Below are 24,416 nucleotides of genomic sequence, written 5' to 3'. Positions count from 1 at the left end.
TTTTGTACCTTTCAGTACCTTTTTGTGAGCAGTGGAAACTCTCTCCAACTGGGATATGTTAGGGAGTTAGGTTTCCTGTAAACACTGAGATCTTAGAAAATGGCCACAGGAAATGAACTTTTCAAAAGACCAGAAAATTGAACTGAAGAGTTATGATGTTGATCATTGAAGGAAAGTACTATCATCTGGGTTCTGTAAGAAAGGATTATTGTGGTTTAAATATCTGATTTTAGTCTTCCATTCACAGAATTACTGCAAAGACTTTTTGAATCTATGTCATATTACACAAAGCAGATTCCACTAACACCGTGGCCTACCTTCATGCTGGTAGTCTCCTGGGAGATGCTGAGCACCCTAAACTCCCATGTAAAGCCGCAGGGATCACTCTTTAGTCAAAGCCTTGGTAAACACATCACGTCTGCTTCCCTGGGATGATTTCCAGACAACATGTGTTTCAGTGACTTTTTGTAAGGAATAAATGGAAATCTAGTGGCACATTTGGTGCTGCCTTCAAATCAATTTACAGTTGTTAAATAGATTTGAATTGGCACTTGCTCACATGAAGAACCTGTCATGCAGCTCCTTGTGCACTTCACCCCACCGACTGGCTATTAAACAATGCATTTACCTTAATGCAGATTTGGTTGGAAAAAGAGATGACATTTTGCACATGGCTGGCTTTAAGGCAGCTAATAAAATTAAAGCAAAGAACTCCCAGCACAGTAGGAAACCCGGATAACAGGAACAATCATTTAGTCAGCACATTTCTGTTCTCACAGGAGCTGAGGCTAATTATCAGGCCAGGTTGCATCCAGGGGGGTGAGGAGGTGACAGCACAACAGTATTTCTCTGAACAGCTGCTCCAGTTAAATTAAAAACAATGCTTTTAAAACAGATTTCTTCCAAGTGCAGGTTTGGAAGAGTAGATAATGGAGCCATGGAGTTGCCCTATCAAGATTTCACAACCATTTGCAGTGTTTGAAAAGCAGCTTAGGCAGTTTACCTGGTACCATCCAGACAGGTTGACCCTGAGTAATTTTTTAAAAGCTGTATCCAAGAATAAATGACTTTACAGAGAGGAGGGAGGAAAGCAGATCCAAGTCTGGAAATTGTCTCCACAACGCAGACAGTTCTCTTTTTTTCCCCTCTGATTTAAGTAAAAGCTAAATAACATTCCACAGTCATCAAAGCGTGTTCTCTTATCACAGAGTAGGCTTTGGGTTAACAGCATACTTCTTGATCTTTCTCTATTCTCTTCACTAAACTAAATTATAAAAGGTGAGAAAAAGCAGTTTTGTCTAGAGCACTTTCAGGAGTTAAAAGCATTATTTTGTGCTTAAGGCAGTGGGCCAGATCTTCAGACATCTGGTTCAGTTCCTGAGTTTTCCACAAACTTTCTGTGACAAAAATGGTTTACACTTCCGTTCCTGCTAGGCAAGGATCATGCTGTTTTATTGTTTTACAGAGGTGGTCAGTTCATGGAGTCTGAGTGAGTGCCTGCATGGCCCTATTAAACGAATCTGTGACTTTAAACTGAGGACAAGGGTTGATTACCTGATATTCTGAGTATCCAGTTCCAGCTCTATCACTATTTTACATGGCTTGTATCTCTCTTGATATTACCATCTGTAGTATGAGACCAATGCTGCTTTCTCACATGCAGTGGCAGTTGTGTGAGTTGTTTGCAATGCCTCCTAGTCCTTAGATAGAGAAATGTGCTGCAAAGATGGAACCGATTTCAAACACGTGAACCCTATATCCACCAGGTATCTTTTGCATAAGAGAGTCCTTTCGCCCTCAGTTTTGCTGCCTCTGCTCATAGAGCTTCTTTCTCGTTATTTCCAATATGAAAAAGTTCCTTCAGCCTTCACACATTATCTCCCAGTTTTTGAATGTACAAATCCAACTGCTACAGCATAAGAGGAGGAATGAGTAAATGACGGCTGTAGTGTGATCTTGGCCAGAATGCAGTTAAGATTTTTATCTTAATAATGCCTTTGGTGTCCAGGGAAAGGCACTGACCTGCAGGCCATCTTCCAGCTTGTGCCTAATTGGAATGCTGGCCCTCGGCCAACAGCCCGGCAGAAAGTCAAGTTGTGAAACAGCAGAAATATTTGAGTCAGCTCCTGAAATAAGTGTAGTGGTCACAGGGAACTAAGTCTTCTTACCATCCACCCTGGGCTACAACTTTTTTTCCAGAGATTTTATCATTTCTAAGGCTTCTGGGTAATTTGGGGGCAAGATTAAAATCTCAGCCTACAAAACACTGGGAAGATTGGTGCTGTCTGAAAATTATCTGATGTGAATGGACAAGTTTATAAGAAGTCTACTTTTCTTTAAGGGAGCAAACTGTTTGGAACAAATGCTGCAGACATCTCCTTTAGGCTGGTGATTTCTCTTTGGGGTTAGTTGAGGAAAATGTTTAAAATTGCTGTACAGGATTGTTACTTTCCCAAACGTAAATATGCTAATTATTTGGTCCTGTTCTTACTGTACCAGAAATCTTTCCTTTTAATCTTCCACTGAATAACAAGAAACTATTCTCTCAAAATTACACATTCAAATGTTGTAACAATCTGTTTATAATCCAATATTTCTTTAAACTGTGTGCTGGTCCTGTTACTGCATCCTCTTAACAGAAGGGACATCTTCTTGTTGGTTTTGTTTTTTTTTTCACAGTAATGTAGGGCTCAGGAACTCTGTGGAGCACTGAGCAAATGGTGTCAATATCCTCCTTGAGCTGAAAAACAAAAGGGAAGCAAACAAACAGGCTTTTGGGGAAAGATTCAGCTTTTCATTCCAGGGATCTTAGTGACAGCAATACGCATTCCACGAGCCAGCCTGCTCCTGATAAACACAAAGCACACTCTGCTTCCTCAGGAACAAACATTTTCTTGTAATTTAAAGGCGAATATTTGGATTCATGAAGTGATAAGGTAGGTGTCTTGAGAGAATCTGCAAGACATCAGGAAATCATATGTAGATCTGGTCATACTTCAGAAGCAGGCCACACGCTGTGTGGTTCCTCAAGATCTCACCCATGGGTACCCAGAAACATTTTCTTATACAAGAAACTCTGAAGGCTTTTTTTCAGGAACCCACTTAGTCCTGGGAAAATAAACACTAATTCTTTATTGTGGTAATGTTTGAGAAGAGGATGATCAGATAGCACAGCACCTGCTTCTCAAAAGCAGAATATGAAGGAAAGATAATAAAGAGAGAGCACCCATGATTGGGAATGTTGGAATGAGGGCAGTGTTATTCAGTGGGAATCAAGAATCCCTTCACATCAGTCTAGAAATGCTTAGTAAATAATTCTTAGTAAAGAATGCAAAGAGTGTTGGCTGATTCTAGAGTAAAATGTTGCCTAGGAGATACCCTTAAGCACTAAGCATAATTTTTAGAGAGTCATGCCTTTCCTTAGACTGTCCATTGAAGAAAAGGATTGTAGCATGCAACCAAGTGTTAGTTTTACCAGCAACATCAACTGGTCTAGAAAGAGATTACCTCATTGCCTCACAGCCCTAGGCTTTTATAGCTACAGCAATGATGTTACAAAAACATCTCTAGACAAAAACAGTACAAAGGACCAGTTTATGAAAATCTATCAGTCTTCAACAACTTCAGTAGAGTTTTCCTGATTTACAGGAAGTGAGAATCAGGCCTGTATTATACCGGAAGTTCTTCTTGGAGTCCATGGTCAAGTCCAGTGTAAAAGAAAAAAATGAAAGTTTCATGAAATTAGTGGCTTGAAAGTTGCATGGCAGGGAGGGATCCAGGGTGCTGCTTTCAGCTGACTGAACATGAGCCAGCAGTGTGCTCAGGCAGCCAATAAGGCCAACAGCATCCTGGCCTGGATCAGGAATACTGTGGCCAGCAGGACCAGGGACGTGATTGTGCAACAAGGCTAGTGAGGGGTCTTGAACACAAGTCCTATGAGGAGCAGCTGAGGCAGCTGGGATTGTTCAGCCTGAAGAGGAGGAGGCTGAGGGGAAACCTTATTGCTCTCCACAACTACCTCAAAGGAGATTGTAGTGAGGTGGGGGCTGACCTCTTCTCCCAGGTAACAAATGATAGGATGAAATGGCCTCAAGCTGTTCCAGGGGAGGTCCACTAGGACATAGTTCTTCAACAAAAGGGGCATTGGGCACTGGAATAGGCTGCTCAGGGAGGTGGTAGAGTAACTGTTTCTGGAGGTGTTTAAAAAACATTTGGACGAGGTGCTTAGGGACACATTCTAACAGTTGTGTACAGGGAGATGTTAGGGTATAATTGGACTCAATAATCCTAAAGTCTATTCCATGCAATTCTACGAATCTAGGATTAAGTTGTTTCAGAACAGCGATCCAGATAGACAAATAGATCCCCTATGAAGAGAGACTGAGATCCCTGAGGCTATTTAGTCTTGAGAAGACTGAGAGGGGATCTCATCAATGTGTATAAATATCTGAGGGGTGGGTGTCAAGTGGAGAGGGCCAGGCTCTTTTCAGTGGTTCACAGTGGTAAGACAAGGAACAATGGGTTCAAACTTGAACATAGAAGATTTCACCTCAACATGAGGAGAAACTTCTTTACAGTGAGGGTGACAGAGCACTGGAACAGGCTGCCCAGGGGGGTTGTGGAGTCTCCTCTGGAGACTTTCAAAACCCACCTGGATGCATTCCTATGCAGACTTACCCTAAGTGATCCTGCTCTGGCAGGAAGCTTGGACCTGATGATCTCTTGAGGTCCCTTCCAGCCTCTGATACACTGTGATCCTGTGAAATAGATTTGAACAGCTGAGAGTGGTGATTGCAGCAGTGTGGAATTGCGTAAAACTAGAGTGGCTTCTTGAAAGATGACAAAAAAGTAGGTCAAATAATAAAGTCTGGTGACAAGTATTGTAAACAAGCAAGACTTTTACATCTGAAACTCAGTGATGAGAATTTCATTCTCAAACACAGGTCAAATTTCCAGATGCTTCCTGATACTGTGGAAGGCACTCTGTGCCTGCATCCAATTCCTCACTTTGATAATGCATAGAGAAAAAAAATGATCTAAACTCCCAAGGCACTTCACCCTGTGTGCAGTTGTCTAGCAATAAAATTATGTACAATATACACAGATATTATCAGGGTCTTTTGTATGTCATGATTCCATAGCAATGGAATTTGCTGAAGAATCGTAGTCTTGACTTTTGCTTATTATTAGATCCTATATGAAAGGGAATGAGAAGGGGTTTGGAAGTCTCTGTGGTGAGCATTTTGCAGGTGACAGTGTCATCCCTAAATGAACACAGACTACAGAATGGGAAGATGCACCAAAATATGTAAATCACAGTAGTAGGTGCAATAGCTGTGAATGAAAGTAGAAAAACAAAAAAGGACCTGGAGGAGGTTGGAAGTATATAAAGTAGATAGGTTCCTAGTCTTTATGAGTGTTAAAATAACTTTTACAGTGCTATCCAAGTATCATTAGTGTGCTGAACTATGCCTTTAATGTTAGCTGTGAGAAGCAGGAGTTTCTCATACTCTAGAAGGGATGGAAAGTGAATTTGGAAAGGAAAAAATTCATTTATCATTGTTACAATTAACCGTATCACTGCAGGGTAATTCTTTAGATCTGTCTTTTAGCTGTATTCATCCCACGAGTCAAGACTGCCTTCCCAACCATTACAGGTGTGAAAAATCCCTTCGGCTCTTTGTCTACTTGATACAGTTTCCGGCTTTTGACATGGAAATGTTGTAAATGCCATTAGATGAATATGGAAAAGTATGGAAAGGGCATAAAATTAATTTATAGTGAGTATGAAACAGGAAAGCTTCTCTGGACTGTTTGAGTTAATGCTCAAAAGTATTTTTTTAGAAACTTACTATTTAAAATATACATGACCCAGCTGTGACATTTCTAATATGCTATTCCAGAATGTTTCATACTCAACTTCTTAGGCGTACATCAAACAAGAATATGATTATTTTCAACTAATCATGGATACTAATATTAGTAATGTAATTGAAATTTGGTGGCACAGATCACATTCCAAAAAGAGACCGACCTGTGTTCTGATGGCATTTTACCCGGCAAAAAAAAAGAGGTGCTTTATACAGTTTTTCCAAAAGTAATACACAAAATAGAAATTATGCGTGTGTGGTTTCACAGTCATAGATGTGTCTCCATAGCCTGAAGAGTTCTCTTACATGGCCATGAAAGCATCTAAATTGCACTACACAAGTTCCTATAGGGAAGTATTGTGAGACCACAGCTAAGACTCAAAATTAAGTAAGCTTCGTTATTTCTGAGTTGATATATTTAAAGGTACTATTTTTCTTCTTGCACATATAATTGCCTAACCAGTCAAGCAGTTACTTTTGATTTAATAACTGGATCATATCTTATGTTCAATCTAACATTAAATAGCTATATAGAATCACTGAATTGTAGAATGCACTGGGTTAGAAGGGACCTCTAGAGGCCACCTAGTCCAACCGCCCTGCAGTAAGCCGCGACATCCCCAACTAGATCAGATTGCTCAGAGCCCCATCAAGCCTGACTTTGAATGTTTCCAGAGACGGGGCCTCCACCACCTCCCTGGGCAACCTGTCTTAAGGTTCAATCCTCATTTGCCAGTTAACAGATCTAGGACTCCTTCACACTCACTCTGGTTAATATTTTGTGGTGCTAACTGGGGCCAGACCATTTCTGTCTCGTTTTATTTCAATTTTGACATCTGTTTGCTGGTTACCTTTTGCATTGCACAGCCTCAGTTCAGAAACAGACGGCAGAAACTGCAGCCACAGCATCCCACCAAGACACATGTATTCCCTGTACAGAACCTGTCTGCAAGTCAAGAAGGGGGAGATGAAGCCAGCAGCAACCTGGGTGTAAGTCAAGCACAGGGCACTCGTGCCAAACAGAGAGTGATTCAACCATGTTCATGTAGCAGTGCACGGTGTGCCTTCACTGGCACCCCACTTTGGTGAGTTTGTCACTGCAGTTTACAAGGGCATGTTTTTGGGTTACTTTCCCAATTTGCTGGAGCTTTTTGAAGAGTTGTTCTGTGATGTGTAAAAAGTGAACCTGTGGGTATGACTTCCTTATGCATATTCTTCTAAATGTGATTTTATGAATCCCAAATTTGACTGATAAGGTTCCAGACTGGCACAACTCCACTAGATGAGAGGTTGTCTGTCCTGCTGTGAGTGGGCTAGCGTGCTTTATGCAGCCACCTGACTGATACCAATTGTGAGTAGAGCCATGTTAAGAAAGCTAAAACAGAGGAGCAGATTATCTTGGAAAGGCAAAAGCCAAGAGTACATCTGATTTCATAGGCAGAGCATGATCAGGTATCTTGTTACAAAATTTACAAATTCTCTGAAGACTGTGCCTAAACACAGCCTAGTCCTAGAACTATTTAAGCCCCATCAAGAAAAACTGAGCATAGAGGAGCATTATAATAAGGAGCAGGAATCCTATGGAGAAGTATTCAGGAGTCAAAGAACAAGTAGGGAATCCATCAGAGCCTGAGTGGAATCTAAATATTACTTAAAGCTTTCTGAGGCCACAGGGATTTTTTTCAAACTATCTGTATTAAAGTAGATTCCTCAGTCATAAATAGCAGTGGCAACTTCAGATGCCTTTTTTTCCTTTTTGGCTTTTTTCCTCTCCTTTGGGGGAAAGTGAGTCAAAAAAAGAGGACTTGAGATTCTGTATCAAAGCCTTGAGGGCCACAGAGTTTAATCTCCTTTTATAGCAAAGAGTCATTTAAGAAAAATCTATTCACCAACTATTGCAATCCTTTTAAAATATAATTGGTCTTGCACCTATGATGTTAGAAGGTTGGTGTAGTAACTCCACGCTTTTTCGAAACCTTCTTTTAGCTGTCATTTTACAGGTATTATCTTTGGCTTGAAGATCAAGTTTCTCTTATCTATGAGCTTATCTGATTGCTCTTTTGAACAGTGTCACCCTTTTAGGCACCTTAGCAAGACAAGCTCTTAATGAATGTAGTATCCAGTCTCTTGAACAGTCTCTGAATGTGTTCTGTGTACCCAATCCAGACCAAACTAATTTTTTTTGAACAATGGTGACTAGAACATGACATTTCAGGAGATGTTTTATTATTTAATATAAAATGAATTTACTATTTCCTAATCTCTGTTAAAGTATCTTACCTCTCAGGTGAGGTTTTTTTCAAATCTTCATGTTAGTCACATCTCACAGCTCGGCCATTGACCTAACACATGGGTCTTTGTCCCTGGACATCTCCAGTTGATAAACTGCCAATTTAAATGAGAAATTCTTCTTAGCCTTTGCACTTTCTTGTAGCTCATTACATTTCTATGACTCCTGACTTAAAATTTTACTTTTTTGTATGCTAATCTTTTCTCTCCCCTTACACAATATTTTGTGATGTATTGAAACTTCTTCCAACAATGTCATCAACTGATCTCATTAATATGTTCCTCAGCTTTGTGCCAAGGCCATTCACGCTAATATTTTATAATACTGAGTTCCACTAACAGTTCTGGAGAATGTCTTTCTGTAATCTTCCTTGAAGCCTCAGTCATAAACCCTTGTTCCCTATCTTCCTTCCCCTGCTTGCCAAACCTCTTGTTATTACAATCCTCATTTGTATTCACATATTCAAGTAATTCCTATACCATTTCTTGTCTTCTCCACTTCAATTGATGAACTGTATAAGAATGCTTTACAGAAGTTACAATAGATTTGCTGCATTTTCTTTTCCTAAAAAAATCCAAAAGTTGATTGTTGTCAAAACCAGTGCCAGACAAATCTGTTACCTTTCAAAAAGACTGCATTTTGTCCTATTTTTCATTGCTTTTGTGCTTTGTAAAACGTTTGCCTTTGCAACATGTTCTAAATCCTTGTACACTATTGAAGTTTAGAAGTGCATCATTGTGTTCTTTCTGGGTTGGTAAACACAGAAGCAATGTTTGCTGTACCAGATGGAAAAAATGACCTCTGTGTGGTATCTTCAGCTGATAATCATTAATTTCTAATGTGTTAGCATTGCATAATGATACAGTTTTTTTAACGATTAGAGATTCCTTTTCCCCCTCCTCCCTTTTTCTAATGGTCTTTTTGGTACTTCATATTTTATTGATGTTTTTTCTGATCTCCAAGGCAGAGTAATTTTAGCTGATTAATCTCCTTTTTTTGTTTGTCCCAGGGGAGGGTTATATTGGATATTAGGAAAGATTTCTTCCCTGAAAAAGTGGTGAGGCATTGGAACAGGCTGCCCAGGGAGGTAGTGGAGTCACTGTCTCTGCAGGAGTTCAAGAAACGTGCAGACATTGCACTTTGGGACATGGTTTAATGGCCATGGTGGCCTTAGGTTAGTGATTGGATTCAATGATCTTAGCAGTATTATCCAACTAAAAAAAAAAAAATCTGTGATTCTGTGATTTTTTTCTAAACTTTTTTTTACTTCTTTTACAGGTAACTGCTCATCCAGTTACAGACTCCTCCTATAAAAGTGCTTCTCTTTTCTTGGGATTTATTCAAGTTACAGAGAGTTTTTGCATGTCTTGCACACAAATCCACCAATGTTTTTTTAACATTTAGGACTTTGAGCTATTCAGCTCAGCATACTTCACCAAATGCTTGTCTTTGTTTTATAAAATTCCTTCTTTCTTTTTTTTCCCCCAACACTGCTTTTTGCTTATTTGAAATAATTTCATTTATATTGATCTGATTTAACTCATGATCATCAGACTCAAACTTATTTTACACTACTGTTGTTCTTTAGCCAGTTGGAGCAAAGACTGCAGCCCTTACTCAGTAGCACTTTACAGTAAATTTTCAAGCTTTTTCCTTCCCCAAAGTAAATGAAAAACATTACAACAGAAAAATAAGATATTTCTTCTGGTAGAACAATACATCTTTCAGTTCATGTGATAACAACTCTCTTTATCAAGCCTCTGATTTATAATAATGAAGAGGCTGATTGATTCAATACATAGTCTTTTCTTCCCAGTGAAGAAACATTTGTCTCATTTTTTTTTTTCAAGACACACTGTACCTATTCCAGCAACACCTACTTTATTCTTTCAGGATAGAGCCCTACCCCTTGAATAATCTGTATCATTTCCAATGGGGCAAATTTAGGGCACACAATATTCTGAGAAGGCAGAATCTTACCCTAAAAGAAAGGCAGTGAAAGCTTCTGAGGGAGGTGAATTTTTATTGTGTTACAATGGGGTGTGCTAGTAATCATGGGAAGAAATTCAGATTAGAAACCAGAAAGAATATCAGGAAAAAATGTACCGAGACCAAAATACACTGCAGTCCAGAGAGATCTCCTACAGGGAATCTTGGAAGCAGAAAATCCTTGTACATTTAAAAGCAGATTTGACAACACAATAGTATAGATCCTGCATTTTTAGCTGGCTAGCAGAGATTTTTTCCATCTGTAGCTTCCATGTGTCTGTGTTCACTACCTCCTCTTTGCCTGACAGATGTTCTACTCCTCATTAAATAAGGAAGTAACAGCACCCTTTACTGACTGTTCCTCAGTTTTCACCCACAATTTAAGGCCAGATTTCAAGTATTGCTGCACTGCTTTGCACCTATTCCACTGAAATTAATTCCATCTGATTTCTTTTAGGTACTGTTTCTGTCTGTGGCTAGCAAAAGAGGCAAAGGAGGAAGAAATGCTACCTACTGTTTAGCAGTTCTGTGAATGAAAAAAACCTTACTTTTAAGGAACAGCTTGCCACCTGTGGGTGGGACTCAAAACAAACTGATTTTTATTCATTCTTTTCAATATTATGTGCTGAAGTTTGAGGCATCAGTGGTAGGTGATTGATTGAGAACTAGTTCTCACATTTCTCATTTCTTTGTAATGTTTCTGTGTACATTGTTAGATTTACATGCATTTCCTGCTCAAATATTAGGCTGGAGTCATTCTTCATCTTCCAGGGTTAATTAATCCATCATTAGACAGACCCATCCAGATCCATATGAAATGTTTGCTTCTAAAGCCAAGTTTTCTTACATCAGCTTTTGACATTTTATTCACTTGGACAAGCTGATTAACAGTGTCAGCATTGTACATTTGTTTTGCAACGAATACTAAGCAGATGTTATACTGGCTTGTTGCCCCACACTGAGCACGAAGAGGTAAATCCTGAAAGACCTTGCTCTTATTGTAGGTTAGTTACCAAAAGGTCAATAGGGTCCCTTAGTCTGTATACAAATATGATGTTGATTAATCTTAGATATTTTGAGTCAGATCTTCTGGGAGGGACTTTATATTGGAAATACAGGGCCAAAACGTGACATGGTAGCTTAAGCAAAACGTCTGCTCACTCTAAGGACAGTTTTATCTGTGAGGGTTTCAGGTTGAGGATAACAAAAAAAAAAAAATGTTTCAGGCACCCAAGCCCCACTCTATGTCTGAAATGAAAAGCAAAAACTTCAAGTTCAATAGAGAGTGAAAAGGAAACAGTTCTTCTAAAATATCTGGGTAAGCACCACTGGGATAAAAGGAAGTGTAAGCATGAGAAGAGATGATAAACCATACATAAGCATTCTCCTTCAACACAGGACAGACTTTGTAAATGAACCCACTAAAGCAGAACTACATCTCATTGACACTGGCAGAAGAGAATCAAGTGTACTGATACAGATTTGATATATGATACAGATACTGGTATGCAAAGATAAGGAAAAACTCTTTCACTGTGAGGTGACAGAACACTGGAACAGGCTGCCCAGAGAGGTTGTGGAGTCTCCTTCTCTGGAGACATTCAAAACCTGCCTGGACACATTCCTGTGCGACCTACTCTAGGTGATCCTGCTCTGGTAGGGAATTGGAGTAGATGATCTTTCGAGGTCCTTTCCAACCCCTCATCTGTGATTTTGTGATTTCAGAAATGGGCCTGTGCCACAAAGTTTGTGTAAGATCTGAAGTTTCCTAAAGTTCAGGAATTCTTCAGAACCAGGGCTCCTGATTCCACATTCACAGAATGGAGGTTGTAAGCCTGCATTATCTGTTGTGCTAGGACAAAGATTTTGAATATACTACTCTCCTAGATACAGAATTATTATCTCCCTACCTTCTGACAGTCTAATGGGATTATTAATTTTATTTAATTCACTAATTATTTTTATATATATCTGTGTTTGTGCGATTATTAATATACTATTTTTTTAATTCCCATGTGGGTGTTGGGTTTTTCCATGTATACTTTCTACATTCTAGCCAAAAAGAAGAAAGAAAATGGAAACCTACACATTAATTCCATAGAAGTAAAAACCTATTTCACTGGATGCAAGATATAAATATTCACAATGCTCTCAGATCTTAACAGCCATTTCTAATGCTCAGGGATGAGCTCCCAGTTGAATTGCTATTAATGCCCAATATTCAACCTTGACATGAGATATTATAAAATAATTTTCAGTATTTATGACATTTAAATACCAAAATTATGATACTATTTTTATGGCAGAAAATGCTTGCACATAAGCTACTTCAATCAGGAGGGCACAATTACATCAACACAGTTCTACTGGACAAAAAAATCTCTTCGTTGTCCCTAGAGACAAGAATTCCTTGGACTTTCATTATTTAGCTGAAGCTGAAGAGAATGGATTGATGGTTGGACTCAATGATTTTAGAGTTTTTTTTCCAGCTGAAACAATGCTATAATTCTATGATTCTGTGATTCAGCTCTGGAGGTTCATGGTTCTCTCTCTGCATTTGAAGGGTATGACATATTTAATTCAGTTATTTCATTCACTTCTCTAAAAGGCAAACATAAAATGACACAGATATATAAATATAACTAGACTATCTTTTCTATTGATTATAATTTCCTGATAATAACATGCAGATTGTTTATAGTTCTTTCCCTACACATAGATATCCTAGTAACTTGCATCTCATTGAAACAAGTCCTTTCCTGGCTTAACAACCTATGCATTGTTCATAAGATGTGATTTAGTGATCCTTTTTCTTCCCATCTGCTGTACTTGGCTGTCCAAGTTCTTCATGACTTTCTCCAAATCTCTGTTCACTAATAGTTGTGCAACTCACTTCTCATGCACAGAAAGAGAGATTGACACTATTAGGTTGCAGTCTCACCCAGCAACTACCGTCCTTCTCATGAAGTCCTGCATGAAGCACACTGGGACGTGTTGGCAGAGAAGCTGTGGCACTGTACTTTAAGAGGAGTGTGTGTCATAATTGCCTCATATATCTGAAAATGGAAAGCAACTAGGGAAATGAGAATTGCCAGTCATAAATGTGAAAAAAACACTAGAGCTGAAAACACAATGCTATCTTAAGAAGATGTGGGGCCAGGGAGAGTGAGTCTTTCTTCTATCTTTCGGTTTTACCAAACTTTAAAACTACTTTCACAATCATAATGGCCAGAATCTTTGCCTTTTGTAATTTTTTTTTTTTTAATTTGGATTTTGACTCTTGAAATTCTTGTACAGTCATTGCTTGCCAGCATCCAAATGCTGGCAACATCACAACACAAATTTCCTAGGTTTTTCAGTAACTGGCAATGCTATTCTCCAGGGAAAAACATTAGATCTGTGCATCAAGCTTGGATTTCACATAAACCAGCTCTATTTCTTCTTTAAATTTGATCATATGCTCTCATTTTCATGTATGTCTTCATTAGTATAGTACAGTATTTTTTAAAAGCTTTTAATATTTTCAGGCTTCCTCCCATTTAAAATTGTCTCTGCAATGCCAGTTAAATGCTACACCAGTTTTCTTGAATCTGAAGCATTTTTGCCTGCAGTTCTACTTCTGTATTTCATCAGCAACTGTTAGGGTTGTCCACCAGCAGCACATTACTTAAATCTGTACAAAAGATATAATCAGCTTTTTATCATTGATCTGTTGTTTTTAGAATACATTTTCATATTTTGATTCTCCCCTTTTCACTACAAATCATTTTACCCATCACAATACTCATGTGGTTGCAGTTTGCCTCACCTCAGTTTGCTTTAGTGTGACTACAGTCAATCAGAATAAAAAGAAAAATAAAAAAATTAGACTGCTCTCGAAATTCCTTATCTGGAAATAAAGATACAAAGCTGATAGCAATATTTTCATGCTCTGACTCAAAAATTTAAGAGCAGGCAAACTCTTTATAAACTCTTTAAAAAATGAGAATTTATCTGCTAAGGAGATTACTAGTCTCATCTGCAAAAACAGAAGAATGCTCTGTTTCTGATGCAAAAAATTTGCTTGAAGTTCTTCCTTTTGGACCCTAGTGTCTGTTGTATTTACAGGTCCCAGAGTAGTATTATAGTCTCACCTCAAGTTTCTGTTCACATCCGTGGCTCCTCTGTAGACAGCATTAGACACAAATATATTACAGCTAAATTTATGTTGTTCTCTGACATTAATATATTTTTAGTATTTTTTAGTATTTTTAGTATTTTTAAAACTTTGTATATAAAGGCCTGAAATGTATGACACTTGACTCCTCTCACCTTCATAATGGTGCAAGAAAGGGTGTTTTTAATTATTTTCCTAATTTCATAAACGTCATCTGTTCTCAGGCATGTGAGTGTATCAGTCTTTGGAGGAGCTAGACATCTAAAATTTTTCTAGTTACCACTGGTCAATAGTATTGGAAGCAGGAATCAGTGTAAAATCAAATTATGATTCAGCCTAGTACAAGTGACTAAAGTAATTTGGAAGCAAGAATGAGTAATGATACAGGCAGAGGAGTAAACCAAGGCAAGATACAGAATTTATAGGAGGTACACAGGTCATGAAAGTTTGATTCAGCCTGGGGTTTGCATAAAAGAAGCAAAGCTGAACCAAAAAGGACTAACATCCTGACAAAAATGTGAAATTGAAAAAATGTAGAGAACAATACATTAACTGAAAAATAGAGATGAAATGTATGGAGATAATTGAAGCAGCAGACTCATGGTTCCTGATACAGCAAAAGAGTTGAAGTTTAAGTGAGCTCTTTATTCCCACAGAAGCTAAATCCATGATTAAAATCATGCCTGTGCTTATGTGCTGAATTGATACTACAGCATCAGTCTTCTTCAGCTTTCACTGAGCTATTGGATTCACTACATCCAGGGAATTTAGACTGCTCAGTGCTTCAAAATACTGCTTTGGTTTCAGAATACCAAATCCATACTTACAAGACACAATTTGTCTTTAATGTTTTTCTAACTGTACTTGAAGGATCTTTGTAGTAGCAGGCAGTGATCCAATAAACATGAACTCGTTCAAGGGTTGGAGGCAGTATGAGATCCTCCCTAATATTTTCCTTCTCTATGTTACCATGTTTAAAAAAGCAAAAAAATAGCTTTGTTTCTTCCCCGGTGTGCCTGAATTGTTTCACATATACGATGTAGTAAAAAAAAGTAAAGGGAAATGGGTCTTGGAATTATACTACCATTTTTCCCTGATAATGGCTTTAGGCACAGTATAATTAACAGATGTTTCTTACCAAAAATAACCCAGAACTAAATGTTAAGTGTTTATTATCTTTTAAAAACATGAACAAATCAGCAACCAAATGACTCTGGAGCGTCAAATAAATGTGCTTTATTTACAACCATGAGGCTCCTATCTAAAGTGAATTAAAAATTAATTTTAGGTAAATCTGGCATGGTGGTTTTGTAAATGTGTTTCTGAGGATGAGCTTAATTACATCCATTGATGGGAATAATACGCAATCAATACCCATTTTCCTTTTTAAAAGGATGACATTAAATCTATTCTGTAAGGGGGAATTTGTTGTTATTGTTTAAAAAAAAAGAAAAAAAAAAGCCAGCATGACAGGCAATTGAGGAAAAAATGAAAACAAAGAGAGGAGAAGAAGGATTTGTACTGAAAGTAAGATGGGCAGAGGCCAATTGTATGAGGTTTAATGAGGCCAAGCGCCGAGTCCTGCACCTGGGTCACAACAACTCCCTGCAGTGCTGCAGGCTTGGGGTAGGGTGGCTGGAAAGCTACCCAACAGAAAATGACCTGGGTGTGCTGGCTGACAGCTGTCTGAACATGAGCCAGCAGTGTGCTCAGGTGGCCAAGAAGGCCATAAGCATCCTGGCCTGAATCAGGAATAGTGTGGCAAGCAGGTCTAGGGAAGTGATTGTTCCCCTGCACTTGGTACTGATAAGGCCACATTTCAAATATTGGTTTCAGGTGTGGGATCCTCACTACAAGAAGGACATTTTATTGCTGGAGCATGTCCAGAGATGGGCAACAAAGCTGGTGAAGAGTCTGAAGAACAGGTCTTATGAGGAGCAGCTGAGGGAACTGGGGTTGTTTAGTCTGGAGAAGAGAAGGCTGAGGGGAGATCTCATTGTTCTTTATAGCTACCTGAAAGGAGTTTGTAGCAAGGTGAAGGTTGGTCTCTTCTCCCAAGTAACATGTGATAGGACAAAAGGAAAGGGCCTCAAGTTGTGCCAGAGGAGGTTCAGGTTGAATATTAGGAAAAATTTCTTCACTGAAAGGTTTATGAAGCATTGGAACAGGTTGCCCAGGATAGAGGTTTAGTTGCCATCCCTAGAGGTATTTAAAAGACACGTGGATGTGACAGTTAGTGACATGGTTTAGTGGTGACTTGGCAGTTCCAAGTTAACAGTTGGACTTAAAGACCTTAAAGATCTCTTCTAACCAACACGATTCTACAATTCTATAATTCTTTTGTCTGGAATTCCGCCATAAATAGTGGAATTTGTTTTCTGGGAAAAGAGGTAAATTGATTCAATAACTTCATGGATAGCAGAGAGAAAATGTGAACTTGAGTACAGATCTGGACTCGCTCACAAGTGATTATCTGGGAACAGTGCTTATAATAACCTTCAGGTGTCTGCTGACATCAAAAAGCAGACATATGGCCCTTGGATGCACATGGAGCACTTGTATTAGCTCACTGGGTGGGCCTTTGTATTTACTGTCAGAGAAAGAAATCTGGTGTGTACGTGACATGTAAAGATTTAACGGATAAGAAGAAGGAGGCACTAGCAAAGACCTCGTGCTATTATCATGATGAAAGTCAAAAATTTGTCTGCTTTAAATGCATTTATTCCTTTTCTTCAAGTTCAGAAGAATCATACTTCTCAGAATAAATTCTTATTTCAATTGGAGAACATGGATAGGTAACTACAGAAACTGGAAAATCGCTTTTGCTGTTTTAGAACATCCCCTGTCACTGCAGGACTATCCTCTGTAGTGTGTTTTCAGGTGCCCAAGAATCATACAGTCATAATTCAGATTGGAATGGACCTTCAGGGGCTATATAGTTCATCTCCCAGCTGAAAATCAGTCTAATCAGAACAGCTTGATCAGGGCCACATCCAATCCTGAACAACTCCAAATATTTTAGAACTTCCCAACAATTTGTTCTAGTTTCTGACCACTCTTGTGACAGTATTTTTTCCCTTTTATCTAGGAACTTTGCAACTTTGGTCTGTTGTCTTTTGTGCCATCCCCATGCATCCCTGGGAAGTGGTCAGTTCCATCTTCCAATCCTGCCTGCAGTTAGGTAGTTGAAGGAAGCAGCTGACACATGTGTCTCAGCATTCTCTTCTCCAAGCTGAAGATGTCCACTTCTCTCAGCTTCTTGATGTGCACCATCTTCTTACTGTTTCAAATGCCTTCCAATTGACTCTCTCCTGTATGTCAGTGGTGGTTTTGTACTGGAGGGAGCCCAAAGCTGGACACAGTACTCAGATGAAGTCTTACAAAAGTTCACTTCCCTGGTCCTTGTTAATGCAGCTCAAGGTGCTGTTGGCCTTCTTTGCTACAAGGATACACTGCTGACTGACATTCAAATTGTCCACTAGGATGCCCAGTCCTTTTCTCCAGAATTGCTTACAAACAACCCCTAGGCTGTACTGTTGCATAGGGATATTCCTTCCCAGATTCAAGACCTTGCAATTGCTCTAGTCGGACTCCAGAAAGTTCACATTAGCCTGCTTCTGCAGACTATGAAGTTCTTCCTGAAGAGCAGCTCTCCCCTCCAGCTGAATTCAGCTTTCAGAATGCAGTTAACTATGTAAAAGCTAGAGTGGGAAAGAAGCCCTGAGCATCAGAAACTTCTTAAGGGAAATGAAGCAAGCAGACAGAGATGACAGTTTAATTTTTCTCTAGAAATTACTTGCAACAGAAAGGAAACATTAGAGAAATGCTTATTTGACTAAGCATTCTTCTATCAGCAGTAAGAAGTTGGACTTCTGTCTTACCATCTTGGAAAAAAATATTTATGCTGGTTTCATAAGGTGTGTTGGCAGCTTGCTTTATGATATTGGCATTGTATTTGCTTCCCACAACATTTCAATTCCCTATCTGTTTTGATTTGATAAATGGGACAGTTATAACTCACAAACTAAAATATTATACAGTTCTGTTTGCCCCAGAAGAGATGCCTGAGAACTTTCATGGACTGAAATGTGCAGTAGCCTGCAGCTGGTCTATTTAAACTCATTTGGTGCTGAAATTTTCTTAGAAGAATGAAGATTCTGAAAGCCAGAGAGACCATCTGGATTGATCTAATTCTTAAGATTTTTTTTTCTTGCATAAAAAGCATGTATTAAGACAAGCCATGCAAGCAGTTGCATTGCTAATGGAACCATATTCCTAATTCTTTTGCTCTGTAGATTCCGTAAATCTTTCAGGATTTTAGGGTGTCTAACCTCTGATAGTTTATCACTGCTTCTGTTGGGCCGGTGTCCCTTTGTGTAACCTAGGGTTTCACATAAACCATTTGTGGTCAGAGAATGTGCCTTCAGGACAACCTTCCAAGATAGATTAAGCAACTTCAGGCTCTGGCTGCTTTTAGGAATTCTGCAAGTTTTCACACCCCTTTTGTAAATCCTCTCATAGATACAGATACCCTTTTTACATGAACAAATAAACCACCCCCCACAGCCTTCACAACAGAAAACACAAAGGCAGAAATCTCTCTCAGGTCCAGATTATTGATTTATGTGTAGGATGTTCAGATGCTCCTGTTAATGCATGGCACTACTAAGCCACAAATTATTCAAGGAGCAATTTTTCCAGTACACAATACATACCACTAATGATTAGTGATCTTAGGAATGTGCTCTCTGTAGTGCAGAAAAGGATGTTTTTGTAGTGATATAACTGCTTCACATGACCTGTGGCACAAACTTTAGTGTCTGGTGAATGGAAGACAAAAGAATGCATATAAATCACTTTAGATTCATCTTCCATTACTTGTTATAGGATGTCTTGGTGTTGCAGGGACGTTGCATCTTACAAGCTGACTAGAACCAGCCTCATCGGAGATATCCTTCCATCGACTTTGCCTTCGAGGTCTCTTTGTGTGTTGCTAAAAGGGGGAAAATATGAAATGTGCTAAGATCCTCATGTTTAACATTCCCTAAATATATGAAAAGACACCTCCTGGCAACTGTGGCAGAAGTATGGGCCAGACACATGAAAAATGTTTATCAGAATTTTTTAAAACTATTTATTTCCCACGGGTGAATTTAGCCCCTTAAAGCAAGCTTCTCCAATTATACACAATGTTCAAAAGCTAGATGCCAAGAGCTAAAATTGCAATGGCTTGGGATTTTGCAGCCCATTCCATGCTTTTCTAGAGCTGGATTTGCAATTGTGTGTAGAGATCTAGGACACCAGTTTATCCTCTTCTGTTAACAGCACCATTCATATCTCCAAGGAGAAAATCGGCAAATAATGAGGAAAGAAAAAGGGAGCAAAAAAAAGAAATTAAAGGCAAGAAAGGTGGGGGGAAAGAAAATCAAAGAAAGAATGAGGGGGAAGGGAAGAGGGGAAGGGAAGAGGGGAAGGGAAGAGGGGAAGGGAAGAGGGGAAGGGAAGAGGGGAAGGGAAGAGGGGAAGGGAAGAGGGGAAGGGAAGAGGGGAAGGGAAGAGGGGAAGGGAAGAGGGGAAGGGAAGAGGGGAAGGGAAGAGGGGAAGGGGGAAAAAAAAAGAGAGCGAGGAGAAAAGAAAAAAAAAGTTAAATACTGTTATCCAAGTCACAAAGGAGGCCGGGGGCGGAATAACGACGAAATTTAGGGGCTGCCCCCCCGGAACTGAGCCGTTAACCCGTGCAGGCCTCTCCACGGAGCCTCCCGCCTTCCCGCATGCCCTCGCTCTGGTCAGGGCGCGGTGAGGGCCGCCGGCGGAGGCTTTCCCCGCGCGGAGGCTTTCCTCGCGCGGAGGCCGCCGGCGGGTGCCCGCGGTTCCCCTAGCGCCCCGGGCGGCCCGCGGGCGGCAGGAAGAGGGCAGCCCCGCGGCCCCCGGGCGGCCCCCGGAAGCGGTTGGGCCGGGCGCGGGGGGCGGCGGGCGGCGCGCGCTGGCTGGCTGGCTCGCAGGCGCGTCCCGCTGGCGGCCGCGGGGCGCAGGGCAGAGACGCGGCGCGGCCCGGCCGCCCCGCAGCCCGCGATGCCCTCGGACTGCCGGCCGCCCTGGCCACGCCGCGGGGCATGGTGAGCCCGGGGTGGCCGCTCCCCGCGGGGACACGGCAGGCGATCTCTCTGCTCAGCCTCCTACTGCTGATGCTGCTACTGCCGCCGCGGGGCACCGGGGCGCAGAAAGGTGGGTGCGAGAGGGGGCGGGTAGAGCGGCGGCGGGCGAGCCTGGCTGCCTGGTGACCGGCGAAAGAAGCGACGGCCGGGCAGGCGAGAGAAAACAAGCCTCCGAGGCGCTGTTGCGGGGAGAGGGAGCCCCCTTACCTCTTGATCTTCCCCTTCGACATGTGGCCCCATACCCCGAACCAGCCCCATCCCTGACCAACAAAGGGCTAAAGGAGAGCCTCCTTCTTGGAAACCCGCGTTTCTTCCTCCCCATTCCCCCACTGTGGGGTGCGGGCCCTGTTGCGGAGCGTCGAGGCTCTGTCAGACGGCCCCCGCGTCCCCCAGGTGCGGGGCATTTCGCAGGGCCTGAGCCGCCCGCCCCCGCTGTCCTCGATTTGAGGCCCCAGGGCCAGCTGGAGGCGGGAGGGCTTCACCCGGGCAGAGCACGACTGAGAGGGTCCGGGGTTCGGGTACGCTGAGTTGCGGCGGTAGCTTGGGAGCACAAGGGCAGGCGGGGAGGGTGTGGTGGGGTTTGGTGTATTGGACAGCGTCCCGTTTCTGGGGGCTGCTGGCCGAGTCGCGGGTGACCCCGGGTTTGTCCTCCGCAGTCTGTGTGTGAAGTGGTGTAAGCCAAGAGACGATAAAGAGGAGATTCTGCTTGCTCTGAAAATAAGCTTACACGCGTACCAGGAGTCTGTGTAGAGACTGGAATGTGTGCTAGGCAGGGTTTGGGTGTTCGGTTGTTTGGTGATTTTTTTTTTTTTTTTCCGTTTGTTTAAAGAAAGCAATGAGATTTGTCCTCATCGGGTGGAATAACTGATTGAGCTTTACGAGGCACAATTTGGTCACTTCATGGCAGAAGATCAGAGGATGCCTCAGAAGTGTCACTTTGATCATATGCATGGGAGAAGGTGATGGGAGTGAATGTTTTGACAGCATCTTGAAACTTTTCACTTCTATGGATACAGAGGTTGAGAAGAGAAATGTTATGGTTTCAATTCTGCTTGCTTTTTGCACTGGTCTTGCTTTGTTTTGGGAAGTCCACTCTGTTTTCATATCAATTTCTCGTTACATCTTGAAGAGAGATGAAAATGTGTTTGAAGTGCACAAAGGGAATTGGAAATACACACCACTGTACTGTTTTAAGCAAAGATTTTAATCCATTTTTTTGATTGGAAAATGGTTACAGATGTGTCTGTCAAGCCAAGCTGGTCTTGTTGACTTACCTTTTCCTTTTATTTCTAGCTAATTACATTTAATTTAAAGTATGTTCCTATACATGTATGCAGCTAATGCTGATAGGCATTTGGCATATCTGATCTGGTTTGGTTTTGTTTTGATTTATAGTGAGGGAGAAGAAGACCCATTTGCTTTTGAGAGGAAATTGGGCAATTCTAACATCTAGTCTTTTGAAGGCTGCAGCAGGGTGTTAGTTCATGCTGATGGTGCCTCACGCTCCAAATACTTATGCTGACCCGACACTTGTCTGACCTTTTGGTGAGCAGATTGAGTTTGTTATTCTAGGAGAAAACTGAAATAACTAGGTGTGGGAGCGAAGAGTCATAATTTTCTTCCTGATTATTGAGTCAAGTTGGCTCAGTGAGTGGTCAGAGATGTGCTAGAGGGAGCAAGACCATGCAGAAAAAGTGGGACTGTGTGGACAGCAGTACTCTGACAAACTGCTGAAGAGCTCCTACCCAGAATTTCGGTTTACAGTGTCCCTCTAGTTAATGTTTAAAGTTTTCATAGAAGTGTCAGTTTTGAGCAGGAAGGGAACCTTCTTTATTGACAAGCATTGTTCTATTTAGTAACAAAAAGCCCAGTTTCTTTTAAGGGTAGGGTCTCAGGTTTTGTTGAATACAATACCCTTCAGTATGAGAAACTGTTGGAGCTTCTAAGAAAAGCTCTGCTTGTGAGAGGTTATTGCCTTGCCAAAATATTTTCATTTATCTTATTCCAGAGAAGGTTGGGAAGCCCATATCCTGTGTCTCATAAGTGCTGCTATGGTTCTAATTTGCATAAGGAGCCCCACACAGAAATGAAACTGCTGTCTTGCTCATGAAGGGTCTGCGCAAAGCTCTTGCTAAATTAATGTATGCATAGGCTTCTAAGAGAACGTGTTGATTGCCAATGAAAGTACCCAGGGCGTAGGGAATTCCACAGTTAAAGTTGATTTTAAGTCCTTTTATAACAATGCAATAAGTAACACCATGTAGGAATGTAGCTTTTTTTTTTTCTTCTTACCTTAGGGAGGCTTACCCTTCGGTGATAAGCAACTATTAATTTTATTCTCCACTATCGAGCAGCTCTAATCCTCACATACTACATGGTATTTAAATCTTGGTCTGAAGATAGAGTGTTTTCATTTCTCACATGCTTTTCTGTAGCTCACCTCCCTAGCATGAGCTGATTTTGAAATAGCAGTATGGTTTTGGTCAATGTGAAGCTTGTTTGGAATATTGGGTCAAATGTTCTCTTCCCTTTCCTGATAGCTGCAAACAGAGGAATGAAAAAGTGCAGTGACTGCTATGGTGAATATGCTTTTCATGTAGTAGCCCACTGCATTATCTTGTAAGAGTCAAATGGGATTTTTTTCAGTCTATCATACTGAAAATCAGTCAGTGTATGTAATTTGGCATTCTTTACTCAAGATCTTGAACTTAAGTGTCTCACTGTCTTGGAAAAGATGATCATTTTGTATGAGGTTGAGCACCTTCAGAAACACTGAAAAAGGCTCAACAGAGAAGTACCCTGTGCTGCATTTCATAGTCTTGTGGATTGAGGACTGTCCAGCTGCTGCCTGTGCAAGGCAGCTCCTGTGACTTGGAAACAATTCTGTAGTGATTCTAGCTCCTGGTTACAAGGAAATTGATATTTGAAAAATACTTGAAGTGTTTTGTTTTCCATGTAATTAAGCAGGTGTGAATGAAAGCAGTCCAGCACCATGCAAGCTTCCTGCTCTTTGTGGATTGCTTTTTGAAAAACAGTGCTCCTAACAGATGTGCATGTATTGACATGAGTAGAATATGGCCTGTTCTTTAGTTAAGTTCTGTCTTTTTTATTTTTTGGATTTAGAAAAACACAGCTAAGAGAGAAATGGATGCTCAGCTTCCCAGGTAGAACTGAGTAAAGTCTCAGTTATTCTGAAGGTACAAAGATGGTAGGGCCTGTGGAGTGAGAACTTTGTCACCATGCAGATAGATAGTTTGGTAGCCAGCTGTTGGGATTCCTAGCGAATACTGATTTGCTTGTAAAAATAAACTGAAGTTGATTCACAAGCGATTTGAAACAGTTTTGTTTGCAACGTTTTCTTAAAAAATTAACTCTGGATGCTTGCTTTTAACTGTGATTGCCACGTTTTGTTCTAAGCAAATACCAACCCAGAAGGCTGTTGTTCTGTACTCAGACCTCATCAAACGAAGTACAAGAAAGTGATTCATCACTATGACTTGAAAATGTTTGTGCTTCGGTGTAGCAGAGAGAAAGGATTTTTGAGTGTGTAGTGCTGGGTTCGTATGATCTTCTTGAAAAACTAAGTGAGAGAACTAATGTCCCTTTGTATGTTGAGCCTAATGAACTGGTTTTCCATGGCCTTGTGTTTTGTGATTGAACTGCAGTATTCCTGGATCTATTGTGTGTTCCCTGTTCCTCTCTAGTTCCTCTGTGTGCCTCCTCCTTCTCTCTGTAATACTCCTGGTCTTACCTCTCCTTTGTCCATCTGGCAAAACAGTAAAAAAATGGCGATTTTGACTGTTGCCAGTCCAGAGTTAGGCACATGTTGATTTGTCCTCCTAGCCTATGCCTTTCTGTAGTATCTGAAATAGCTTGTGGTTGGTCATTCAGATATTGGTGTCTGAAACAAGCAACTTTAGCATCTGGTGTGACTTCCTGGCTGCTTACTGTACAGG

At 40.7% G+C, this 24,416-nt stretch overlaps 1 protein-coding gene across 1 annotated transcript in view; it reads left to right on the top strand.

Moving 5' to 3' along the window:
* The first annotated feature begins 20,418 nt into the window (after positions 1-20,418).
* The window catches only part of DCBLD2 (discoidin, CUB and LCCL domain containing 2), a 47,678-nt gene continuing 43,680 nt past the window's right edge, over positions 20,419-24,416 (top strand). Inside the window, exon 1 of the mRNA XM_054386105.1 lies at positions 20,419-20,530. Coding sequence (XP_054242080.1) covers positions 20,419-20,530 — 112 coding nt within the window. The remainder of the gene's footprint in view (positions 20,531-24,416) is intronic.

The sequence above is a fragment of the Indicator indicator genome, chromosome 1 (genome assembly GCF_027791375.1).
Source record: "Indicator indicator isolate 239-I01 chromosome 1, UM_Iind_1.1, whole genome shotgun sequence".
Taxonomy (NCBI): Eukaryota; Metazoa; Chordata; class Aves; order Piciformes; family Indicatoridae; genus Indicator; species Indicator indicator.
Note: the sequence above shows the minus strand (reverse complement) of the source record. Positions and strands in the feature narration are given on the sequence as shown.